Raw genomic sequence first — 27770 nt, forward strand, 5'->3', positions numbered from 1 at the left:
CCATCAGTTTTAAATGTTTAAATTCCTTCTCTATAAAATAAGGTTTTTTTCAACCTTGTTGATTTTACTCAAAACTGTGTATAATTATGTACAATAATTATTGTACATACTATACCAAACCAAGATTCAATATCTTTATGATTGTTTTCAAAATTTGATATAATATTATGTAATTAAACTTTTAACAACGCATTCTGAGATATAAATTAAATCATATTAATAATTTGTAACCATTTTTATAGGTTGCAAAATATATTGTGTTACCATATTGTATTATTATTATTAAGCTCGATGTAATATGAATAAAAACACATATTATTTTTTTTTTACTGTTTTTTACATTTTTATTTATACAGAAAGGATCAGAAGAGGAAGAGAAAATGGAATACAAATGAAGAAGCAGAAAATTATCACATTTTTTTATTATAATAAATATAGTAAGTACCTACCTTAAGCCACGTCATCTAACATATCACTTAACACCCAAAAAGAGCTAATTGTGAATATTGTGATATTGTTTTTCAATTTGTGTGTGAGTCAGGGTATGGACCTAATAGGTTGAGCAAATGGCTGACATCCATTTCTCGTAAAAAAACAAAAATCTGTTAATACAAACCTCTACTCTGTGGATGCCCATATACAGTGACGTCCCGTGGGGGTAGGCAGATTGAGCGTCGCTTGGGGGCGGCAGTTAAATGGAGGGCGGCAATCGAGGAGAATATTTAGGCATTTAGAATAAAGGAAATATCTTTACATTAAAAAATTCAGCTCATTGGTTGGAAACAAAATGTATTAATTACTATACAAGTTGTAATAGGACTATAATTTTTTGTCTATTTTGCTATGTCTAGTTTACTTCTGTTGTTCTTGGGCGTAACGTCCTTGGTTAATAGCAATGATACGAGCAGATATGCGAATTATATTTGAATTATAGGTATATACGGTACCTACTTAGTTAATTTCATGTAAAATGTGTATGAGTCACTCGCAGTTTTGAAGTTGTCGGGTGTATTTTTTAATCTATCCGAAACCGTGGACTCGCAATATTGTCTATTGAAGCATAAGTTGTAAGTAATGTATCCATACAACACATTTCTTAGATGTTGGAGTCATGAAAGAATGATAAAAAATACTGCATAAAAATGTGGGGGCATTTTGGCCCTGCCTAGGGGCGGCATATTGTCTTGGGACGTCACTGCCCATATGATCCTATTAGGATCGGACATGGTTGGAAAAAAAATAACACATTTATCTCTTTACGTAGATATTCTGGCGGTCGATTATGTAAAAAAGTTAACCGTTTGATTTGTCAAAAAGTGCTATCTTTTAACAGCCTCTCTCTTGGCCCTGTTAACTTTGAGAACAAGACAAAGTACGTCAATTTTATGTATTGAGAATTGAGATGCAAGATCCGACTGTTTTGAAATATTACTACGTCACGGTCGCCGTCTTAATTTACAGTTCCCCGCGAGCTGTCAAATATCGAGTGGCTAAGTAGCATCTAGTAGTAATATAATATTTGTTTTATTGCAATTTACATTCGTGCTGCAATCGAAATGACATGATTAATTAATTTGTAGGTTGATATGTCTGACGTGTCAATACAAAATTCTTGTGTTCGGCTTTATCCGCTTGTGTTCGGTCTTATCCGCTTAGGTTCGGGCGTAACTGGCAGCACAAACGTACCAGAATTTTACCGATATGTCTACCGACCTAAATTTTTGCCGTATTATGAACTGGAGATAGCCCAGGGCTCTAAATGCACCGGAGCGCGCTGGACCGCCGTTTGTGAAATCGGTTATGTTATCGCTGTCTCGTGGAAGAAATAATTTGACCGTCTGAGCTTGTTAGGTCATATAACAAATTATCTAACACTTATTTTTATAAAATATTCACAAAATTTGATAACTACGAGTTTGTTAATATCTTCAGAAAATTTTTGTGCGCTCCGGTGCATTAACTTATCCATTTAGAGAGCTGAGATAACTGTTTTGTGTATGGAATGCCTTCCATGTTAATTTCGACCCACGAAAATAACGGAAACATGCTAAAGTGATAATAATCGTTAAAAATATACCCGTATAGGTATCACACTATTATCTAATATTGAGGTAAGGTTGTTTGTTTTAAGATGTCGATAAGGATCTTCCAGTTCTGTTTAGTCGATAGAAATCTGTTTGAAACTACCCTCAATGCCAAAGAATTCATCGTGTGTCTTCGGCTTTCCTGGTCTGCGAGACTCATCAGCCTTAATGTTCTCCTGCTCTTTGAACCAATCCGTATAGCTGATCAGCTTTGCCTTCCATCTGTCTGTAAGTATTTATCAATTTAACATTCTGAAATCTTATAAATTATTCGTTGAATAAAAAAGGGGTTTATTAAATCATTAGCAAGTGCGCTATAACTAAAATTTGGAGAGATCCTGACGTCAGATAGTAATTCAGGTAATTGGGCATATGGTTTTAATTGTTAAATACGTATCTAAAAACATTAAAAAGAAAAAAAAATATTTAAAACCTCTATAACCTCTCTATAACCTCTATAACCTCTATAACCTCTATAAACTCTCTATAACCTTACAAAAAATGTGAATTCATCATCTACTCTTATTATCTATATCTATCATATACTATTCAAACTAATACATACTATTGTCATTTTTATTATTAAAAATTAAATTCATTAAGTTTTCTCGAATGTATAGAAAATATTTTTGACTATACCTAGGTAATTCATTTTTTTCATCGATTTTCACATATGTGTATAAAATGAAATCATTTCTATTTATATCAAATCTAGTATTAATATTGTGTGACCATACCAAAATTAGATTTGATATAAATAACAAAGATTTCAATTTATACACATATTTTTTTTTAAATGGCAATTTAGACAATGTAATCATAATTTTTCAATGGTAATGTTTAGCAATACATGTTGCGTTCAGGATTCGTCAACCTATTGGCATTTCTCTCGGTGTCACTGCTAACATTACACAGTAAATTAAAATAATTATAATTTTAATTTATTTCATCGCTTTTGCTATTCATGTATCAAAAGAGACACGAGATGACAAAAATAACTCCACAGTTTCAAAAACATCGCCGCTTACGATAAGGCTGCCATTATCATTTTGTTGGTGCACTGCGGGGAACTGCCATTTTATAATATTAAACATATGGGGGTGGGGTTTTAATAAATTCAGAAGTGTATACTTTCGGAAATTATTTTTTCTTACCGTTAATATCTCTGACTGATCCAGCATCACCGCCATATTCCGCTGGTAATAATTCCTTAGGGACGATATCATACAGTGCATCCACGTCTTTGTGAATGAAGATCTAAAATCATTAAGAAGTCAGTATTATCGATTCGCTGTCCACGATTTGTGTGAATTATTACTAATAACTACGTTATTTGAGGTTTTCAAGTTTTGCCAATTTTGTAATGATCCTTCTTCTTTTGCCATATCCGCCCCTCAACTGGATTATATGGACACCACGCGGCGCCTCCAAGAATCTCTGTCGCTCGTCAGTCTTCTTGCTTCATTCCAGGTCAAACCAGCATCCCGTAGCTCCACCGTATACGCCGCCATCCGCAGCACGTGGCCGAGCCAGGTCCAACGTCGCCTCTTTACTTTCAGCGTGATGAGACGCTGCTTGGTGCGTTCTCTTATCTCCTCGTTGCTAGTAAAAGTCATATCACCGCACACCCAGTATTCGTCGAAAACATCTGTTTTGAAGCTCAGTATACGGTTTCTCTGAGCCTCCGTAAGGTGCCATGATTCGCTACCGTAAAGCAGCACCATCAGAATGCAAGCGTCGAATAGGCGGCATTTGGTTTTGACCGAGTATAATCGTGAGTCCCAGACATTCCGCATCGAGTTGAATGTTGTTCCAGCCATTCCCATTCGGATAGCGAGCTCTTTTAAATTATATCTGGTCGGGAGTTATCCAGGTACACGCTATAGGTAGTACTCAGCCGTTCCATTTATATGAATATCCAGTAAGTGCATTTGGACACGTACCTATGTTATTATCACGCAAATTGTTAGGTGCTTATACTGAAATTTACACAATAAATCTAGATAATTATTTATAATAGGCATGCGCGAGGGCAGTTGCGCGAACGACGCGATAGTCGAGTAATCAAAGTAATAACTACTCGCTCTCCTCAGTGCGGTAGATTGAACTCGCGGCGGGTCCACCAAATGAAGCTGCAAACATGCTCAACTTCAAGAAGGCTGCGATCCAGTATCAAACATGGCAGTAATCTATTACACTGTGCCGTTGGTATCCTTTAACAGACGTATTATAATATCAAACTGATGACATTAAGGCATTTTAAATGAAACTACGACATATAGTCTTAACTTTTACCTTCACAAAGAAATATCAATAATTCGTCATAAAAATATAAGTTTAGGTCGTTTTTGGGCGCTCATTACACTTGTCGTTAAATTACTCTCTCAATCTGTAAATAGCCTATTGCGTGACGGTAACAATGCCTTAGTTTAAAACGTGGGGATGCATATATTTTCTTTGTCTCACACCTCCGGTATTACAAACCAAGTGATATGCAAACGTTATTAATAGTATTAATATGTAGTAAAAAAATCAAACTTTGATGGAACAAGCAAACAACAAACTTGTATTTTATATAATACTAATTTAGAAACATTTGCAGGTGTGCACACAACAACTGATGATTCAATCAGTGCAATCGGATGAATGGCATAGGAACCATACGAACAAAAGAAGATATAATGAAGAAGAAATGATGGTTTTTCTAATTCAGAAACCTTTGCGGGCGTGCGCACTACAACTGATCAAAATTTCATCGCAATCAGATGAATGGTATAAGAACGCATACGAATAGAAGAAGACAGACTAGAAGAAAAAACTGGTTGTACCTATTCAGAAACCTTTTTTGCGTGAGAACTGACGAAAGTTTCATTGCAATCGGATGAATAGTATAGGAACGCATAAGAATAAAAAATATAGAACGAAGAAGAAGATTTTTGTACTTATTTAGAAACCTTTTCGGGTGTTACCACAACAACTGACGAAGGTTTCATTGCAATCGGATGAATGGTATAGGAACCATACAAATAAAAGAAGATATAATGAAGAAAAAGAAGAAGATGGTTGTACTAATTCAGAAACCTTTACGGGTATTGGCACAACCACTGACAAAAATTTCATTGCAATCGGATGAATGGTATAGGAACCATACGAATAAGAGAAGATAAAATGAAGAAGAAGAAGTAGAAGATGGTTTTACTAATTCAGAAACCTTTGCGGGTGTTGGCATAACCACTGACAAAAGTTTCATTGCAATCAGATGAATGGTATAAGAACGCATTCAAATAGAAAAAGATAGAATAGAAGAAAAAATTAAGAAAATGGTTGTACCTATTCAGAAACCTTTGCTTGCATGAGCACAACACTTGATCAAAATTTCATTGCAACCGGACGAATGTAATAGGAACCATACGAATAAAAGAAGATATAATGAAGAAGAGGATGGTTTTTCTAATTCAGAAACTTTTGCAGGTGTGCGCACAATAACTGACTAAAGTTTCACCGCAGTCAGATGAATGGTATAAGAACGCATACAAATAGAAAAAGATAGAATAGAAGAAAAAAATAAGAAAATGGTTGTACCTATTCAGAAACCTTTGCTTGCATGAGCACAACACTTGATCAAGAATAAAAGAAGGTATAATGAAAAAGAAGAAGAAGATGGTTTTTCTAATTCAGAAACTTTCGCAGGTGTGCGCACAACCACTAACTAAAGTTTCACCGCAATCAGATGAATGGTATAAGAACCATACGAATAAAAAAAGATAAAATGAAAAGGGAGAAGAAGAAGATGATTTTTCTATTTCAGAAACTTTTGCGTGTGTGCACACAACAACTCACCAAAGTTTCATCACAATCGGTTGAATGGTAAAGGAATGCATACGGGACAGCCAGACAGACAGATATTCATTTTTATATATAAAATATAGCCTATAACCTTTGCGCAACTGCAAGCAATAAGTTGACAAAGTTTTATCGCAATCGGAGAACGGTATGGCAGCGCATAAAATACAAACAAACAAACAAACAAATATTGATTTTATATATTAGATTAAGATAATATCTTACCATTTTCCTTATTTTTTCATTCAAAAAACGCTTGAAGATGCCAATGATTGTTTCAACAATAGGTGTAACGTTGAAAATGTGGACACCTTTAACAATAATTGGATATCCATCCTATAATTTAAATAAAATAAATTAATAGTAGTCCACCTCACCAATCAGTCTTCCTCAACCTTTTTACACCTTCGGACCACTAAAAATAGGATGAACGTTTTGCGAACCGCTAACGTAAAAATAAAAATTATTGTTACATTAGATAATATTATGAGTTTAGAGAAACTATCTAAGTGTCCATTGGAAAGAGTAGCGCAGTGAGCTAACAAAAATAAAAGATTATAATTAAAAAAACAATGCTTAATAATTAATAATACGGGCATACAAAACAATAATTATATTCACGTCCACAATAGGACACCGCATTTTTTTAAACGCTCCAAATTAGCCTTTGGGGCGACTAGGTCGGACGGCTCGGTGGGCCCAACAGCCGGTTACACATCTCTTCCCTTTCGGATGGCATTCTCGGATATTCCAAAAGGATTGTCGTTGTGGGATTTGAGATAAACAACAAATACATATTTTAGTTCGCGCATAGTTTTACAGCAGTATTTTTATACCTATTGAAATTTTCATACTACATAATATAATTTACATATAAATGAAAGTTGTATTATTCTTTCATTGAAATAAATCATAATTATTTCTGTATTAAGTTTCTGGGGACTCGTTAAGGGTAAAAATATGGTCTACTTAGCTCATTTGTCGTGCTTTGATGTATTTATTTTATAATATTTTTATATTAAACTTTTTATATTGTTTTTCCAATAGGTACCTACTGCCTATTTTACAACGTTTTTCTTAGATCGTATTCTTATATGTCCGGTGGTTCTTTGTCCGGTACAAATCTTGCAATCGATTTTTTACTAACTTTCCGACTAGCTAGACATTTGAAACTTTTAGAATATATCAGAACACGATGCCAATGCATTTTTTTATACTCTTAGCCATCTTTAAGTAGAATTGAATTCATTTTCAGTTAATTCTCTTTTGTGTGAGAAGTTATTTCGACACTATTATTGGTTGCTAGAGGTCGGGGGTCCTAGCAACTAAATTATTAATAATATATACGTGCGTTACTATGGAAATCAATATGACATGTCAAAATGACGTTTCAGTATTATTTCTATCAAGTACAATTTTTTTTGATCGTTTAAGCTAGTCAAGTCAAGTCAAGTTTATAATATTATGATTCAACTGAAAATTTAAAAACGTTGTATATAAAAAGTTCTTTTTATCTTATAATTATTTTATTATTTTAATACTATTTCTTTGTTTTTCAATGTCAAGTTTTGAACATCTTAATTTTGTAATTTGTAAAGTTCACTATTTACGGGATGGGGTTACTGCTAAAAGTTAGTATGTCTCGAAATAGTGTTATGGAGAATGTAATTGCAATTTTAAAGTCAGACGTTCCGTCTAAAATCAGGCATAATCTTAATTTCTTTGTGATTTATGTGCATGTTCTAATTGGATGACCTTGAATTTTATTCTTACATACATATTTATAAATAGACACGTAATCCGTTGTTAATTTTAAATAACTAAATGATCGACTTACCAACATTTGGCAGCAACCTCACGCGTGGGGTTACTACCAAAAGTTTTGAGTCTCGAAATCATGTTATGAAGTAATTGATTGCAATTTGAAAGTTTGACATGCCCTCTAAAATCAGGCACAATACTAATTTCTTTGCGCTTTATGTGCATATTCTGTAACATCGGATGATCTTGATTTTTTTTCTCTAGTATACATATTTATATAATAGAAACATAATCCGTTGTTCATTCTAAATACCTAAATAATCGACTTACCAGCATTTGGCAGCACCCATGATATTATATAAATTTAGAAATAATTTTATATTTTAGAGCAACTTCGTTCGTAGTTCGTAAAAAGTTCGTAGCCAAAAGAATCTCCTTCCCATGCATTATAAGTTGGAGTTAATCACACTTCTCCTTGTTTGGCTTGTCTTGCTGCTTGTTGGCGAATTTAAAAGCGTGCGAGCCAGCTAGCGCGATTGTGATGATGACACACAAAACTTTCCACTCGCTCAGAAGCCACAAGCTAGCGACTATTTTGACAGGAAGTAGTTCGTTTTTTTACCGGGAGATCGCCACTATCGTTCTACTGCGCAGACGCTAGTAGTAGCGTGTAAAGTAGCCTGGCTTTCAACTTTTCTCGGTAGATACAATCTGCTTGTTAGCTTGTTCGATGATAGCACTGGGCGAGTTTACAAGCAGATTGTAAATTCACCAATAAGCAGCTTGAAAAGTAGCTCAATGTCATCGAGCCTTTAAAACCATGGTAATGTAATGTAATTTGTCCAGGATATCTTCATGGTACGCTGATACAGCCTGAAAATCTCCAGTCTACCATAACAATATCTCTTACCAGTATACACGACACAAATTTCTTGATTATGGTGGGAGTGAGCTGCATTAAGTAGGTGCGGATGTCGTCACTTGCTGCGTCGAGGATGAATAAGTCACCAGCAGATCCGGACGACTCTTCAACCAAGCGAATATCCTCAACCATGAAGCTTGCTTTAATAGATGTTTGGACGTTTGATATGGCTACGCCTTTTTTTATTTCTGAAAGATAAATTATATTGTTATAATATCGTCGGTTGCTGCCAAAAGTTGGTAAGTCGATAATTTAGGTATTTAGAGTTAATATTGAATTATGTGTCTATATATAATAAATATGTATGCTAGAAAAAATATTACGGTCGTCCATACGCACGTAAAGCATAAAAAAATTAGCATTATGCCTGATTTTAGAGGGCATGTCAAACTTCAAATTGAAATTACTCCATTACATGATTTCGAGACTTACAAACTTTTGGCAGTAACCCATACAATATTATGGTTACATGTAAATTGTACTTACGTAAAACATTTTACAGTGACATAGTCCACCGTGAGCTTTCTTATCGGAAAGAGATGACCATTTACTATACGGTCTTCAATTTTATGAGATTTAAGGGGGGACATGCTCGTCGAAGGTCAAAATTGAGTTTTTATTGTATTTTCAAACCATGATCCTGGACACTCCTTAAACGTTATAGATAATCTATTTATATAATTTTGAAGCCTTATTATTCTTTATAGTTATTTTAAACATTAGATGACTGCATGAAGTATTTTTGTTACATAAAATAGTATTCTTTTAAACCTCTCGCTCTAATGTTTTAGAATATAGTCATATTTCGGTACAGAACTGTGCAGTGGTGTTAAAATTTTTTACATTTATTAATTTTTAAACGCATTTATAAAACCATTAGTATAATTTATTACGAGATAATTTTCGTAAAATATTCACGATAAAAAATTATTTTGATAATCTCTGTGATCCCAAATTTGACAAGAATTAGGCATTTTATTATTCAAAAAATCGGCAAGATTAACACATTTGAAGATGATTCTAAAGATACTTATTATAAGCTATGTCTTTGACCATTCAAGTGTGATAAAAATCTTATGAATAATGATTGCTTTATAATAATTATTGACCTAAGAATAAGGTAGTGTTTTTTTGAAATACGCCATTTCTTTTGTCATTCCCTAGTGGTTAAGCTACAACATACGGCCGTAGCCATAAATTGACAAACTATAATTAAAGTAGGGAGTAAAATTATGTTAACGCGCGTGTTTGAACATGTACCTAACCGAATTTTTTTTAATTTTTTTTTAAACGGTACATGTTCAAACACGCGCGTTAATATCATTTTACTCCCTATTTTAATTATAGTTTGTTAATTTATGGCTACGGCCGTATGTTGTAGCTTAACCACTAGGGAATGACAAAAGAAATGGCGTATTTCAAAAAAACACTACCTTATTCTTAGGTCAATAATTATTATAAAGCAATCATTATTCATAAGATTTTTATCACACTTGAATGGTCAAAGACATAGCTTATAATAAATATCTTTAGAATCATCTTGAAATGTGTTATTCTTGTCGATTTTTTGAATAATAAAATGCCTAATTCTTGTCAAATTTGGGATCACAGAGATTATCAATATAATTTTTTATCGTGAATATTTTACAAAAATTATCTCGTAATAAATTATGCTAATGGTTTTATAAATACATTTAAAAATTAATACATGTAAAAAATCTTAACACCACTGCACAGTTATGTACCGAAATATGACTATATTCTAAAACATTAGAGCGAGAGGTTTAAAAGAATACTATTTTATGTAACAAAAATACTTCATGCAGTCATCAAATGTTTAAAATAACTATAAATGATAATAAGGCTTCAAAATTATATAAATAGATCATCTACAACGTTTAAGGAGTGTCCAGGATCATGGTTTGAATATACAATAAAAACTCAATTTTGACCTTCGACGAGCATGTCCCCCCTTAGCTGATTTTGGCAAAATTCATAAATTCAAGAATGAAAACCTAACCTAACCTAACAAAATAATCCAGTATATCGGCAATTTTAAAATTTTGTTTGCTGCTGGCTCCTGTAAAATGTAAACCGATAAGTACTGTGTTTTATTTAGACATAAATGTTATGTCAGTACTATACGACCCAAAGAGGTTGGAGGGTCTTTAATGTATAGTCATTTATATTTCCGATACAACATTTTACGCTGAAGTGTGATACGGCGAACTGCATACGTACAAGTTTCCGAATACGGATTTATTGCTATATATAAATCCGTATTACGTACAATGTTGATCAAGGGATAGATTTTGGTTGATCGCACCATATACCATGTTCCCACGTGGCGATTTTTGTCGTTCAACTGTCTGTTGAATTCTAATTGAATTGAGTTATTTGAGTACATTTGAGTCATTTTTTGCGACCCGGGTTGCATTTAGTTACCATTTGCGAGTAATTCAGCGGATGTAGGCTGTTAAGATCCGACATTAATAGTGCGCACTAAACTTTGTCAGTCATACTTGTTTGTTTTCATTGAACTAAGAATACAAATTGCATATTGTATTGGTTACTTTTTAACTAAGCCCTGCCGAAACAAGAGCATAATAATTTAGGTATGCTATGGGCGATTCGACTAAAATAGTACACACTTTATCATTCATACTTATTTGTTTTAATTGAATTAAGAATAGGTACATATTATTACAGATGGTGTTGGTTTTTTTTTTTAAGTTATACCTACTTCTTTAGGCGCGTTTGGAAAATCAGATCAGAGTGTATTTTTGGCGTGTGACATGAAACACATAATTTATTTTTCACACAAAAAATAAACGGACTCGATTAGATTCGAACCACCGATTGTTCGGTTATCAGACGAACGCACTGCCTTTACGCCACAGTATGGATATTGCAATCGTGAAGATTATACAGTAAGTATAATATTATTATTGTTTAGAATTGTTTCGTTGCCTAGGCAGCGAATTTATTATTGTCGGCTATTTGCAATTCCTTACGTAAACAAACTAATAAACGTCATAGTGGCAGTTGTTACTTTAAAAATAATAACAACGATAAATAATTATATAATTTAGTAATATAAGTTAAAGTGTATAGAAATAAACCAATGGCGTTCTAATAAGCGCTCCTTTTTCTTGAGTGTGTAATTTAACAAGATAATTAAGAGCTAGTCGAAGAATCTAGGTTATCACAAGTTTTGTTTTTGTTTTGTTACGCCAAATAAGTATAACTTCTACCGCGCGTACATAAGTAAACACACCATTTTTTAATACAATAAGCCCTGACCAAAACAAGCCAAAACAGATAAAAAATATTTTTCTATCTGTAAATTATCTAAAATTGCTGGAAGGAAGAAAGGAAGGAGAAAAGAATTCCAAAAATACATTTGGATTTTTTTACAAATAAGCTGCTCTATGAATAAAATTAATACACTATTTTAGATTCCCTTTTATATATTATAAAGAAACTTTATATCGTCGGTATAGTGGCAAAAGGCGTTAAGTCAAAAAATCTTGTTTTGAGATAATCGTCTTTTTCTAAATTCAAGATATTGAAACCTCTCTATTTAAATAGTTTAAACATTTTTACCTAAGCTTGCTACTTTATGATATTCGGTAATCATTTATGAATTCGATTTGAGTATTGTCAAGTCTTTTTTATAGTAATAATAATTAGTTTTTTGAGTTTATTTACAAAAAGGTGAATTAAAGTTTTTTGCCACAACGATTTTTGAGTTAAAAGAATAGTCAAACATAAAATGTTGTAGTTGAGTAGTAATACATTGGACTCTAATAATAATAGAAACTGGCCAATTTAAAATAAAATTAAAACAGAAATAATATTAGGTAGGTGGATACTATTAGGTAATAATATTAGGTAGGTATAGAAGTAATTTGATATTTTTGTATGTAAGATTAGTAATAATCTTGTTTCAAATTATGATACTTTTCATCTTATGTTTTACATAAATTTGTGTAGCTAACTACTAGGTAACAATAATAAAAAGAATACATTTTTATTTAATTTATTTATCAGAACATTGTATTAGAGGTGGATAAACGGTATGGGGTATATGTTTATGGTGTGCATCATCTAAAATATAAATAAAACATATGCGTTAGTAAGGACGTCTTTCGGATTACATAAACATACGCCATAGAAACGTGATATCAGAACACAAATAATCAATAATTGTAGAGCAAACTTCATTTTGAGGTTATGTTGAATTAAGTTGCTTACCTTTTACATGCTCCCTTATTTTATTCTGTTGCCCATACAGAAACATAATATTTTCTAATCTTAAATTATACACGTCGATAAAAACGATTGTACAATAGATTACAAGCACAATTGTAGAAAATATGAAATATATAAATACGCGCGAAACGTCAACATTCAGAACCAACTGTCAAATGGTTGCAAGCGGTGTGTGGCATAGACAATAAGTCAATACAAATAACAGCAAGTGACCAGAAGCTTGAAGCCAAATAACGTTAAGTCATCTTATTGTTATTTGCCACTATGAAGTATGAAAGAAAGTGACTTAATACGTATTGAATTCTTTAAATTATGTCACAACTACATGGACTTTGGCGGAGCTTGTTTTTTCAGACGATAGAGCGTGTTAAACTTTATCATTCTGCATTCATAACTCAAATCAGCCAATTTTTGACTTATCGTCTTCTGCCACTATACCGACGATATAAAAAGCGGAGTTGTTCCATTTACGATATTGGAAATTCGGCACTTGCAGTTGGGTGCTTTGTGTGAACAACGATAACGCATTTATACATTTAGGAGTTTGAAATAATTGTATGACGTGATTATGAAAAACATGCTTTATAACAAAATGCCATCAAAATCTCATTTTTGGTCAAAAGTGCAGTTGGCTGGTTTGCAGATTAGGCAGTCGAATAGTACCTATCTGCAATTTCTAATCGTCTATGAAAACAAAAAAAAAATATTACTGGCAAAGCCTAGTCTGCCCTTCCAAGTAAGAAGGCAGTAACTAACTGGCTCTCACACAGTTTCGAGATAAATGACATAATGTGTTTTTTTTTTAAATTTTAGTACTGTGTATTAATAAATAACGGTGTATTTTTTATTAGTATGATGTTAGTATACAAACAAAGTAATAATAAACAAGCAGTAACTGCAGTAAATAGGTGCAATTACTGTCTTCTTGCTAAGAAATGTGTATTATTTTAGCAGATGTCCAATTTTTAACTAAGGTTTTTAACAGTATTATAGTGATAATACTTATTTTAAAGTGAACAGAATATAGCTTGCAATATTATCTAACGGATGGCATTCATAACTCGATTTCACAAAATTTGCCAGTTACTGCTTTCTTCCTTAGAAGGGCAGTAGTGTAGGTACACTACTTATGTCGGATATTAATCCCCTACCGCCTTTCGCAAGTAGGTATGCATAGTGCCTGAAGATACCGAAAATCGAATCACAAGACATGACTAAAATGGAATACTACAAACTTTCTGGGAAAATGGAATATTCAGTAAATAACATAAGGGCTTATTTCCACTCACCTTTTATAATCCAAACTCTATAACCTTCTGGAGTCAGTGTAGGTAGTGGCACGTAAAGGCTGTAACAAAATAGGTTAAGTTTATTTAAAATTATGTTCAATTACTAGAAGTATTTTTTTCGATTTTGTAATATAATTATTTTCTATGGGTCGGCACTTATTAAATTTAAACTATTTTAGGAGCTGGTCTGTCCAGATTCCAGGTACATATGACCTCATTAAGCCGTCCACATGTAATAGCCGCGTGTCACTTCTCGCGTGCGGTCGAGGTACAGGTGACTTCATTGAGCTGTCCACGTGCAATCGCGGCGTATCGTGGCGTGACATGCCTCATTTGGAAAAGCTCATAGTGAAAATCGAATTGAAACGCAATTTAAAACCGAACAGTTTGTCGTCGTCGTGGCTAACGCCTGTATCATGAATTACTTATCGTCACCTTACTATAAGACCTCGTAAGTCCGATATTATGGAAAATGAAGTATGTACGACAAAATTAAAACAAAAAACATTTTAAATCATATCAAAACCTCGGTTCACTAGATTAGTATGCTGTCCATCTATCAAAAAAATTAAATTTCGTAGGTCTCGTGATTTCAAACATGGAATTAAAACCTCGTATTTCACAACCAGTTTTTCAGATTCATCGGTTAGAGAAGTATTTAAAATATTGTTTTTATTACGTGTTTTCCTTTTCAAGGTGACGTTATAACAACATTTATTTAGATACCAGTTGTTTGCTACGGTTAAAATGAGGTGGAGTACGATTGACGTAGTATTTGATATATATATATACAGAATTAGAAATACTCAAATATTATGTTAGAACATAGCTTACTAAAAAATAACCAGAATAGACTTGGTTCACTATGCTTGTGAACCACTCAATTATTAGTTTAACAAGTGGATACTTTCTAATTTATAATCATAGTATGTATTTTTAAATTTTTCACTATAATATTATTGTTATACTTTAACATTAATTTTTGTAATACCATCCATGAGTCGCGGTACTTTAACAGCTGATGGGTTGTGAGATATTATGTCTACCATTAGACTAGCCGCGAGTGCCTAATCAGATACTCAACGAATTAAAAAATGGCGTTTTCGGATTTTTCTTTCAATTGGAATAATAATTATTGTCGGATTATTTGCGAAGACTAATAGTCATAAGAGTAATAGTCATGGCCCCCACAAGGGGGGGGGGTGACAGGGCTCTAGCCTTGGGGCCCGGGCTTAGGAGGGGCCCGGCGTGACAAGTCAACCAGTTAAGCGAGATATACACACACCACAAATTTGCTCTAATAGTATAAAAAAAATCGTCTGCGGCGCTATTAGACAAGTAAAATTTTATTTTATAATCACTTTTTGTGTGTTTCCTTAAAAATTACTATTTATCCAACATGGCGAAGGTTCACATGTTACTTAGCTATCACAAAAGGGGGTCGCGATTAGAGCTTCAAAATATGACGCTGAGTGTCGACAATTCTAGCGGATTTATTTAAAAATACCAAAAATCACTAAAAATATACTACATCATACCCTTTATTTTATACGGAACCTTGGATTTCCGCGGGTATGTCATTTGGGAAACACTACTGTAGAGCACCACAATGCTCTTAACCTTAGCGATAGGTTGGGGGGGGCTCCAAACATCGTAGCCTGGGGGCCCGCTTCAGTATGTGGGGCCATTGTAATAGTAGTGTGGGTTGAAGAAGATTCCGCAGACAACGTGCACCGTGTCAATAGCATTTAAGTCATAGTTAAAAAACCTAGAAATATGTACATGATAAAACTAATCTTAAAATGTATTTCAAACCAAAATTTACAGCAATATAATTTTTACGATCAGTAAACTCGATTGTGTGAACCGACGCATTTACATTTCCCGCAGTCCGAAGGAATGTCTACGCGTCAAATTTCATTTGTTGTATTGCAAGAATCAACGAGTAAAAAAACGTATTACTGCAACATTGTAGCAGAAATACATTATTTAATTGATAACATTTGTGTCATAGTCAAATTTCACAGACAAATTTCTAAGAAATAATCCACATGGTTTGAACCTACAGCGGTCCGTCAACCCACGTTGATTCTGATTCCTTTGTCTTCTTTTACTATAAGAACAAAGGTGGCAATACAACAGTAACTAGTACCTTCAAATCATTCAAACTAACTACACGTTTCTCGCTTCGACGTTAAATAATTTTCATTGCAAACACAATTCTTTGTAAATATTATTTGTAAACTTCTCATTGTACGAACTGTAATTAAGATTGTATTTTCGTTGGTTAAGGGATAATAAAATTGGGCTATTTTATCACGCAATAAATCCTTCTGTTCATTCGTAACCTATTGTTGGTCAAGCATTCAATAAACCAACTTAACGTCATCCACTTACCTACAGTGGTGACCCGTTAAGTAAACTCCTCATTGGTACATACCTACCCATCATCAACATCCCTTCCAATAGTAGAAGTAATAATATGATAGTATTTCTAAAAAAATATAGTAGGTAGCTACAGAATCATTTTGAAGTTATACTTCTTTAGGCGCGTTTGGAAAATCAGATCAGAGTGTATTCTTGGCGTGTGACATGTAACACATAATTTATTTTTTCACACACAAATAAACGCACTCGATTGGATTCGAACCACCGATTGTTCAGTTATCTGCCGAACGCACTACCTTTACGCCAGAGTATGATACTCCAATCGTGACGAATATACAGTATATTATTATGGTTTAGAATTGTTCCGTTGCCTAGGCAGCGAATTTATAATTGTCGGCCATTTGCAATTCCTTACGTAAACAAACTATTAAACGTCATAGTGGCAGTTGTTACTTTAAAAATGAAAACAACGATAAATAATTATATAATTTAGTAAAATAAGTTACGGTAATATAGTTATAAACCAACGGCGTTCCAATAAGCGGTCCTTTTTCTTTAGTGTGATATTTAACAAGATAATTAAGAGCTAGTCGAACAATCTAGGTTATCACAAATTTTGTTTTGTTACGCCAAAAAAGTATAACTTCTAACGCGCGTACATAAGTACACACACCGATTTTTATTTTGCCTTGCGTCATTCAAATTTATAGAAGGTATTTTGTATTTTTGTCAGTGAAGTCCCGTATGGGTAGGCAGGTCATGCATTGCATATGGCCGGCACATTATTAACGGCGGCGAGCGAAGGAACGAATACAAATATTACAACCTTTGAGATCAGTGACGGTTTTCCACGAAGCCGATAAAGCAATCGCTTTGTTAGAAAGCAGGTATTTACATATTTTTACATTTTTTTTCTTTGAACTAAGACTATAATGTGTAGATGATGTTTGTTAGTTTTTAAATTCAATTAAGGGGGTACATGCTCGTCGAAGGTCAAAATTGAGTTTTTATTGTATTTTCAAACCATGATCCTGGACACTCCTTAAACGTTGTAGATAATCTATTTATGTAATTTTGAAGCCTTATTATCCTTTATAGTTATTTTAAACATTTGATGACTGCATACAGTATTTTTGTTACATAAAATAGTATTCTTTTAAACCTCTCGCTCTAATGTTATAGAATATAGTCATATTTTGGTACATAACTGTGCAGTGGTGTTGAGATTTTTTACATTTATTCATTTTTAAACGCATTTATAAAACCATTAGTATAATTTATTACGAGATAATTTTTGTAAAATATTCACGATAAAAAAATGTATTGATAATCTCTGTGATCCCAAATTTGACAAGAATTAGACATTTTATTATTCAAAAAATCGGCAAGATTAACACATTTGAAGACAATTCTAAAGATATTTATTATAAGCTATGTCTTTGACCATTCAAGTGTAATAAACATCTTATGAATAATGATTGCTTTATAATAATTATTGACCTAAGAATAAGGTAGTGTTTTTTTGAAATACGCCATTTCTTTTGTCATTCCCTAGTGGTTAAGCTACAACATACGGCCGTAGCCATAAATTGACAAACTATAATTAAAGTAGGGAGTAAAATTATGTTAACGCGCGTGTTTGAACATGTACCTAACCGAATTTTTTTTATTTTTTTTTAAACGGTACATGTTCAAACACACGCGTCAATATCATTTTAAGAAATGGCGTATTTCAAAAAAACACTACCTTATTCTTAGGTCAATAATTATTATAAAGCAAGCATTATTCATAAGATGTTTATCACACTTGAATGATCAAAGACATAGCTTTTAATAAATATCTTTAGAATTGTCTTCAAATGTGTTAATCTTGCCGATTTTTTGAATAATAAAATGCCTAATTCTGGTCAAATTTGGGATCACAGAGATTATCAATATAATTTTTTATCGTGAATATTTTACAAAAATTATCTCGTAATAAATTATACTAATGGTTTTATAAATGCATTTAAAAATGAATAAATGTAAAAAATTTTAACACCACTGCACAGTTATGTACCGAAATATGACTATATTCTATAACATTAGAGCGAGAGGTTTAAAAGAATACTATTTTATGTAACAAAAATACTGTATGCAGTCATCAAATGTTTAAAATAACTATAAAGGATAATAAGGCTTCAAAATTACATAAATAGATTATCTACAACGTTTAAGGAGTGTCCAGGATCATGGTTTGAAAATACAATAAAAACTCAATTTTGACCTTCGACGAGCATGTCCCCCCGCCCTGGCTAATCCAAGCAATAGTAGAAAATAGTCAAAAAATGATCGTTTATCTATAAAATATGTAAAATGTATGGTTTAATATTTTATAGACAGAAGAATATTTTCCATCGATTATGATTTGGCGAAACTAACCAACACCATATCTTTTCTTAATTAAACCAAAACAAATAAGTATCTATGCCTGAAAAAATGAGCACTATTTCTGTAGGATCACCTATATAGCACGTTTATGATTTGGTTTAGGCGTGGCTTAATTGAATTTTAAAAACTAATCAGCAATATATATAAACATTGTAGTCTTAGTTCAATTAAAACATAAGTATGACTGACAAAGTTTAGTATGCACTATTTATGTCAAATCTTAATAGCCTACCTCCACTCCTCGCCACTGACCTATTGTAATGGCAATTTATAGTTTTTTTTTAAAAAAGGCGCCTTTATATCTGTCAACGCGACTAACCCCCACGTGTGTACTTATGTCAATTTAAAGATTTTTGGTGTATTTGTCTGTTTAAGATAGCCGAAAATAAGTAATAAAATAGTAGATAGATAAGCAGGCGGTTAATTAACAATTTTCCAGACTATTTGAAACTAAAGACTGAAAGTTAATCATTACTTCATCCCAAACGTCTCCTGAAGATCGGCTCTGCGCATATCTCTATCGCTGAAGAACTCCGGAGCCGCATTCCTCATGGTGAAGTAGTGGTCCAGTTTCCTCTTGCACGTCTCTAAGGAAAAGTAGGACCCACGAAGAAAGTTCATCAGCCTTACGTCATCTGTAACAAAAATATCCATTACAAAATGGACGTCGTTTATTTATTTTCTGAGATAAGCGATGTCAAATTTTAGCTAAATAAAAATAAACATGTTTTAAAAACTCTATAATATTATCTACACTACAAGTATGCTTATGGTCCAACCATCACCATCATTAAATAAATTGTATAATACCTACATATATATATTAAGATTTTTATTTTGTATATAATACTGATAAATAATGTTTATATATCAAACAGTGGTATGTAACGTTTATATATAGTATATATTTTTGTATTTGTAACTTAAATAATATTTTGGTTTGTTTGTTTGGTTGGTTTGTAAGAACCCCTCTTCGGGTGAAGCCCTCCTCCAAAGAAAGAAATCCCACTGGACTCTGGGATAGATGCAAGGTTTGTTGTATTGCGTGGTTGTATTTTCCTTTTCTAGAGTTATGGTCGTGATCTTCCTCGGTGATCAGCCGTATTGGAAGATGGTTTTTGTTTCTTGTTATAATAATGTTCATGTATGAGATCTTCGTGGGAGGGGTGGGTTGGTTGCTATGTGTTCTTGTCTTTGTTGTTTGTTATAATGTTGGTGTTTTTGTTGACTAAGAAGTCCAGCATACCCGGTTTCGGGGCTCCTTCTGATAGGCTATTTGATTTTCGAAACGATGTCTGTGGTTGGAGCGTTTTATTCTTTTTGTTCTTTTTGATGGCTTGAATTTTTCTATCGTTCCCACAGAACGATCATCATCATTATTCTGTTTCAATTCATTTTTGGATGAAAGTCTTCTCAAGTTATTTTCACCCTTCTCGGTTCATGTTCTATACTGCCACAATATTCCGCCGAACCTTTATTTATTATGGAAATCCAGCGTACCATTGTGCAGTCTTTCGGTTGTCTTATGGCCCTCGGGTACAAATCAGTGCATTGTCGCATTCCAATCCATTTCGCATTCGCCAGCCAATTTTTACTAGGTGGCAACTTGTAGGCCAGTTATTTTTGGAATACAATAAATCCCTTAAAAATATGAAATAGGGACAAAATGACAAATATTTGTAAAAAATTACTAAATCAACATGTTTCTCACGTTTATTGTGAATATTTTCACACTAAAATGATAAATTTTGCCTAAAAAATATACACAGTTTATTCAGAAAGTGTGACGTTTACAAGAACGCACGAGTTATCTCGTCCATGGCCTGACGCGACATACATGCTTTGACGAGAACTCGGCTCTGGCAGTTTGCTTACTTATTCATTCGAACATTTTTCTCTGGCTCCCAACCTTTTGCTTCATTGCCCCGGGACTAGTGCGATCTCGTCCGCCATATTTAATTAATAATAATTAAATTAATTTTAATTATTTAATAATAAATGTGTTTATCTTTCTTGATCTTCGGATATTATTTGACTTTTGTTTTATTGAGACTTTGAATTGTGAACTCCGAATATTAATTGATTTTGACTTTCTTTTTACCAAGTGTGATGTACGGATAATAATAAATTGAACTTTTTTAATTATTATAACTTTTTGTGATCTTCGATTACCAATGTGTATTGTGACTTTCGACTACAATCCTTGATGAAGGAATGCCATAACACCAAGCATATTCCAATAATAATAATATACGAAATCCGAAGATTTCATATGGTGTTTAATTGACTTTATTTACTGTGACTTCTTGGATACTCCACATCCCCACCACTGCCTGCTCTCTTCACAATCGATGAACCTCCACTTTCACTCCAGAGCTAGCCCAGGAATTCAGCGGCCTTCATCTTGACGACTAAAAATGTTACGATTAAATACTCAAACCATAAAAGTCTTACAATCATTGGTCTGCATATGTACGCTAACCCTCCGGTTGGTGTTGCGACTGAACTGTCGAGCCGTGCGGACGTGTTTTTGCATCGCTATTATTTCGCTTTCGTTATCTTCAATTTTGACCCTGCTATTCACAAGTTTTTGATCCCGTTTCTTTACTAATACCTTCGCCTGTCCTTGGAATACGATTTGTGAAACTTTTGTGTGTTTTCCCCTTGGACTTTCCCGGGAATTGTGACTTTTAATTCATTTAATAATAGTTACCTAAGTATTGTAACAATAATATTTATTGTGCGATAAATTGTGTTTGAGTGAGTGACGTGTGACGAGTGTTACCTAGTGCCATGGTCAACCACAAAGGGGACCCCATGCAAGTAGAAGGAATGTCCACTAGAAAGCGGAAGTCGGACGTGGCTGAGGGTATTGGTGACCCAAAGCAGGCCCCCAAGGTCAAGGATAAAAGGCCTGAGAAAGAAAAAGAGAAATACAAGCAGAGCGCTTCCACTTCAAAGGGCAAGGGTGTTAAGTCAAGGGCTGGTTCAACCTCAGCATCTTGCGAGGAGATCAGTCCCGTGGCTTTGAGTATTCTCTCTGAGTCTCAGGAGAGTGCGTCCAGGGCAACGATTGCCATCAAGAGGGCGCTTGCCACCTTCGAGAAGGACAGTCGTATTGCCAGAGCACGCATGAACGCAGTAGCCGAGGAGCTTGAGATGGCAATCACTGAAACGTGGGCCATGGCGATAGAGCTGGAGGTGCACAAGGCAATTGTGAAGGATCGTACCTCCTTAACGAGAGCCATCATCCAGGCTCCTTCTAATGCTCCTCCAAGGGCTCTTTGGAGTGACGTAACCCGTAGAGAGGCTCAACCAACTAGAGTCTCCGAATGGCCACCAGTTCCTCCGAAAACTATCGCCAGGCCAGGAGTGATGTTTTATCCGACTAAGGAGGGCCAAGAATTGACTGCCACAAAGGAAGCGGTCATGAAAACTATTGTGCCTGAAACTTTGGGAGTGCACATCACCGGGGTACGCAAGATCCGGGAAGGCGGGACGTGCATCCCAAAAGTGACGACGAGGCTAAGCGGCTCATGGCTGCCCCTGGGCTGACTGAGGCCGGCTTAAAGGCCCAAGTCACAGGGAGAAAGCTTCCCCGCGTCATAATTTTTAATGTACCCATTGAGACGACAGAAGAGCAGCTCAAGGAGGCAATCATAAACAATACCCAGGAGGCGTCTGGCCTTGCATCTGAGGGTTACGCTGGAACTAAACTGAGCAACAAGGCGGGACCCAAGACCGAACGTTGTCATATGATAATGTCGATCCCAGGAAAGGCTCGAGAGGCGCTGCTTAATGATGGCAGACTTTTCATGTGGTGGAATTCGTTCCCTGTGCGTGACTTTTGCGGAGTTGTCAAGTGTGCAAAGTGCCACTTATACGGACACATGGCGAAGAGTTGCAACGCTAAGGTTACAACGTGCGGCCACTGCACTAGAGAAGGGCATGACAGAGCAGACTGCCCCACCGCTGACAAACCGGGCAAGTGCCTTACGTGCACGCGCTACAAGAAGCCGAACGGCCACTTGGCCACCGATCCCGACTGTCCCGCGCGCCTACACGCTATTGAGGAGGAAAGAAGCCGCACTGATTACTGTCCGCAATGATCTCCTTCGCTCAGATCAACGTGGACAGAGGTCGAGCCACATCTGCCGAGCTGCTTGAGGTTACTCGGGATCAGAATACGGACATAATTATGATACAAGAGCCATACGCCTTTGGTCCCAATCGGGATATATATTATAACTATTAATTAATTATTATACCTAAGATGAGCACACGACCACCGCATGACCCAAAAGCGTACCGTCCAATCACTCTTCTGCCATTGCTGGGTAAGATATTGGAGCGGTTAATCAGCAGAAGACTAGAGGACCACCTTGAGAGAATCTACCCTATCTCGGAGAGGCAATTTGGCTTCAGACCCGGCAAGTCTACTGAGGACGCTATCAGATTTGCACAGAAAGTTGTTGAGGACTCAGAAGGAGTCATTGTGGCAGGCTTCTTTTTGGACATAGCCGGTGCCTTCGACACCGCATGGTGGCCATTAATTCTATCTAAGTTTCGGTTCTGACAGATCCCGGGGGACCTCTTTGCCCTAGTGCAAAGCTATTTTAATAAAAGGGAAGTTATATACGACTCTAGCACTGAATTGATTTACAGGGAGACCACCATGGGGTATCCGCAGGATTCAGTGCTTCGCCCCTTGCTATGGAATATACTTTTTGACGATGTTTTGACGTTACCTCTGCCACCGGGCTGCGCGCTCATCACGTACGCTGATGACCTTCTTTTACTAGTTGGCTCGTCGAGCCGTCCGACACTCGAGCGCGTAGCTAAGAACGCATTATCGAGAATCCTTCACTGGGGTAAGCTTAATAAGCTTGCATTTGCACCTGGCAAAACGGAAGCTATCCTCCTCAAGGGCAGCTCAAGGATAAACATAAATAAGCGATCACCCGCAGTGCGCTTCGGCGACTCTGCTATAAGGTTTTCTCGAGAGGTGACCTACTTAGGGGTCGTTCTGGACGAGAAGCAGACCTTTTTGAAGCATGCTAAAGTAATTGTGGCTAAGGCCAACTCAGCTTATCAGAAGGTTGCTCGCCTGGCGGGCAACAATTGGGGCCTAAAGCCTCGGGCCCTGAGAATCGCCTACGAGGCTATATTCATGGGCATCGCTGGCTATGCGTCCAGCGTGTGGCACACCAAAGCCTCGCTGACAATTGTAAAGAGGGCTCTGCTTAGCGAACAGAGGGCTGCTCTGATTGGCCTTACTTATCTTCGGATGCCCTGGCGGTCCTTGCGGGGCTCTTTCCCCTCGACTTGCACGTTCAAATTAGAGGATCGATCACTCTCCTTATGAGGAGGATCAATACAACTCTCGCCGGTGTCCCTCTGACACCGCCATCGAGAGTGGAGGGCGTGAGCTACAGAAAGACTTATCTGAGCTGGTTTACAAGACCGCATATGCGGCATGGCAGGAGATGGGTGGCCTCCTCTAAGGGCCGCCAGACTTTTCTATACTTTCCAGATGTCTCGGTGAGACACATGACGAGGAGACTGGTACCGACCCACTGGACTAGTCAATTCATGACTGGCCATGGAAACTTTGCGGCCAAACTGCAGGGGTTTGGTTTGGCAGGACATGAGTCGGGTTGCTCATGTGGACACGACCAACAGGACGGAGAGCACGTCCTGTGGGACTGTCCACTTATGGGCCCCGAACGAGCGGAGTTGTTTGCCCGGGTCCGACCCCATTCGGGCCCGATAGGACACGCGGACATGGTGGCAACCGAGGCCAATTTTGCGGCCTTTACTAAATTTGCCAGAGCGTACGGGGGGCGGGGCACTCTCGACTCCCCTTGCGACTCTTCAAATTAAAGTCACTGATAGTTGCCATATAAATTAACATCATGCATTCGCACTTCGGTGCAAGGTTGCATCACCAGTCTCGTGCGGGTCTGCTCGGGACAAAATTAGGGCTTAAATTCTTTGATCTGGCACACGTAAGGGTTATGTTAGCCGGCCGCGTATGACGTGGCTGCATATACATAACGGGAGCGGAGGTGGGAACTTACACACCATGTAACCCTCCAGTTAAAACAAGTATTTAGTAGGATGTCCAACAAGCGATTGCGTGAATAGCTTAATAATTATTATTCCTTACCTATTGTTATCATCGTAATAATATAACGACAATACCTGTGAAACGATGTACTGTAATTTAAAGCGACTGACCAAAATAGGTCCAGTTTGATTTTATTTTAAATTGGCGCGATGATCCGCTCTCTCCCTGCGCAACCGCTACCATAATATGCTCTTCAATTCCATCGCCATATTTGCCTGTGTTGACAAGTAACCGGTCCAAAAATGTTTTTTTTTTTGGGCGAGAGAGCATTTAAGAACAACAAAAAGTTAACAAGATCAATTCCATGGCTGTGTGTTTTTTTTTCACCGTAATAATGTAGTTTGTCGAATGAGTACCTACTTAATTAGTACCGAAATAAATATTTGAGACTTTCACGGTTGTTTTTTATCGTAATAATTTTTTTGGTTTCCACCGTATACTTCTTCCTCTTCGTTAAACACTGCACGATGTCAGCAATTGCCGAGCACTCGATGGATACCGGACACAAATTTGACTTCGAAACCAAGATACTGGGTCGGAATAAAGGATATTTCGCACGATTGGTAACGGGGGTCATCGAAATCCATAGAAATCCTGAAAATATAATAGGGATGATGGGCTACGGTTAAAAACGTCATGGCTTCCGGCACTGTCAGCAAAATCCAATATTCGATCCTGTATCTCTGGTCGTAACGATTGACATATTATTCTGAGCAACGTTTTCTCTTATCTAATCGGATTCATTTTGGCATTCTTAGAGCAACATTTGCATTCATACACCTACACTACACTTCATAAGAACACAACATATTATCATCTCTTGTTAATGGGCTCTGCAACGAGCCCGAAATGTCGAGGAAAGAAGAAAGAAGTACCTACACACGGTGGAAACCCAAATATCTATTACAAAAAAAATGTGTTTGTTTCAAAATGTAGTAACCACGTTTCTAGTTTGTGTGCAGTTTCCTGCCATTCTCCACAAAGTATTATAGGCTTGAGAACACAATATCTAATCTGAAGCAAACATTCTACATGAAGTCTTTTGTATCGTTTTGAAAGGCGGTTTTTTGTGAGTATTTCGATTGAAGATTATAATATAAACATAAAATCAATAATTAATATTTTACCCCATGTATCGGGAAGATGGGGCTGAGCCTTAAGCCAATCCTTAATGTGCTGAAGGTCACTGTCTCTCGTGGTAATATTCTCGTTCAACGACTTTTGGATTACCAAAAGAGCTTCACTAGAGGGTATATCAAAAATCATCTCGAGATTTTGTATGCAACTGAAAAAGAAATACGATTTTAGATCAGTAACAGTTACAGGTATATATGTCCAGTACCTACCTACCAAAAACCTTGGCCAAAATGTGTGTAGAAAACTAATCATAATCAATTTATTGTTAAATAATAGTTTGTTTAAACTGATTCCACTCTTCTTGGACTGCGTGATTTACATAACCATTTAATCCACCCCAATATCAACATTCAAAAAATATTCTGAACAAAGCCATCCGGCAAGGAGATGCAATGCACTCAAGCTATGAACAGCTACCATTGAAGACCTGAGCAAGACGAAAGATTGTTCCAACCGTTTGCCTTCATTGCGCAATAATAAGTAAATAGCAGTAGCGAAGGGTGGAGGTAGGCTGTTAAGATCCGTCATAAATAGTGCACATTAAACTGTGTTAGTCATACGTATTTTTGTTTTTATTGAACTAAGACTTTTAATTTACAGATATTACTCTAATTTACAGATGGTGTTGGTTAATTTTTAAAAATCAATTAAACCCTGCCTACTCCAAACCACAATAATTTTGGTATATTGTACACATGTCTTCTTCATTCGTACTTATTTGTTTTCGTTGGATTAAGAATACAAATTATTACACATATTGTTGGTTCATTTTTATAAATTCATTAAGCCCTGCCTAAACCAAACTATAATAGATAAACAATATTATTCTATCTATAAAATATACGAAGTTATGTATAGTATAATTTCATAGTTTTAGATATTTTATAGAAAGACGAGTATTTTTGACTAATTATAAATAATTATGGGTTGGTTTTCACAGGGTTTAATTAAATTTTAAAAACTAACCAACACCATCTATAAATTGTAGTATTATCTCAATGAAAACCTATACGTGTTAATGACAAAGTTTAATGTGCATTATTTATGGCGGATCTTAACAGCCTACCTCCACCTTTCGCCACTGGTGAATAGAAACCGTCTTTGGCCGCATATAAAATATTTCTCTGTTTGGTCGTCCCCTAATGGCTGACAATAATTATTGTGACCACCCAAAAATTCAGTCATTTTGCTGGGGCGTAAAATCTACCCCGTGTCCTGGGCGTGAAAAGACCTTGCTACGGCCCTGTCTGACAGTAAACTTAAATACATAACATTTCGACAATTGCATCTGCAATTACCCTGAAATGCCGAGACAACCCAAACCATAAGCCAAACGAAAACTAAAAATATATCTATGAACGCGTGGGTATTTACATAATTTATAATATGAAAAAACTAAAACAGGCACAAACAAATATCATTTATAAAGACCACTATAGACACATTTAGTAGATATACATTACTCACAAGTCAAAATTAAAACAAGAGGCACAATGTATTTTGCCCATACA

At 35.6% G+C, this 27770-nt stretch overlaps 1 protein-coding gene across 1 annotated transcript; it reads right to left on the minus strand.

Annotated features, from left to right (window-relative positions):
- Positions 1–350: 350 nt before the first annotated feature.
- On the minus strand, positions 351–27770 carry LOC147069667 (alpha-tocopherol transfer protein-like). The gene is made up of 8 exons (XM_085950492.1): positions 27727–27770; positions 26250–26407; positions 19468–19627; positions 14175–14233; positions 8599–8798; positions 6153–6263; positions 3239–3341; positions 351–2310 (listed from the first exon to the last, which is right to left on the minus strand). The coding sequence occupies exons 1-8, from the start codon at positions 27765–27767 to the stop codon at positions 2159–2161; spliced, it is 984 nt and encodes a 327-aa protein (XP_085806618.1). The 5' UTR covers positions 27768–27770; the 3' UTR covers positions 351–2158.

Source organism: Rhyacophila brunnea, unplaced genomic scaffold (assembly GCF_057557595.1).
Source record: "Rhyacophila brunnea isolate RB1 unplaced genomic scaffold, BYU_Rbru_1.0 scaffold_23, whole genome shotgun sequence".
Taxonomy (NCBI): Eukaryota; Metazoa; Arthropoda; class Insecta; order Trichoptera; family Rhyacophilidae; genus Rhyacophila; species Rhyacophila brunnea.

Coding starts and splice junctions, on each gene's coding strand:
- LOC147069667 (XM_085950492.1), bottom strand. CDS start 27,767: ATGGGCAAAATACATTGTGCCTCTTGTTTTAATTTTGACTT. Junction 19,628..26,249: donor CCATCTTCCCGATACATGGG/GTAAAATATTAA, acceptor TTTTTGTTACAG/ATGACGTAAGGCTGATGAAC. Junction 3,342..6,152: donor ATGAAAAAATAAGGAAAATG/GTAAGATATTAT, acceptor TAATGATTTTAG/ATCTTCATTCACAAAGACGT.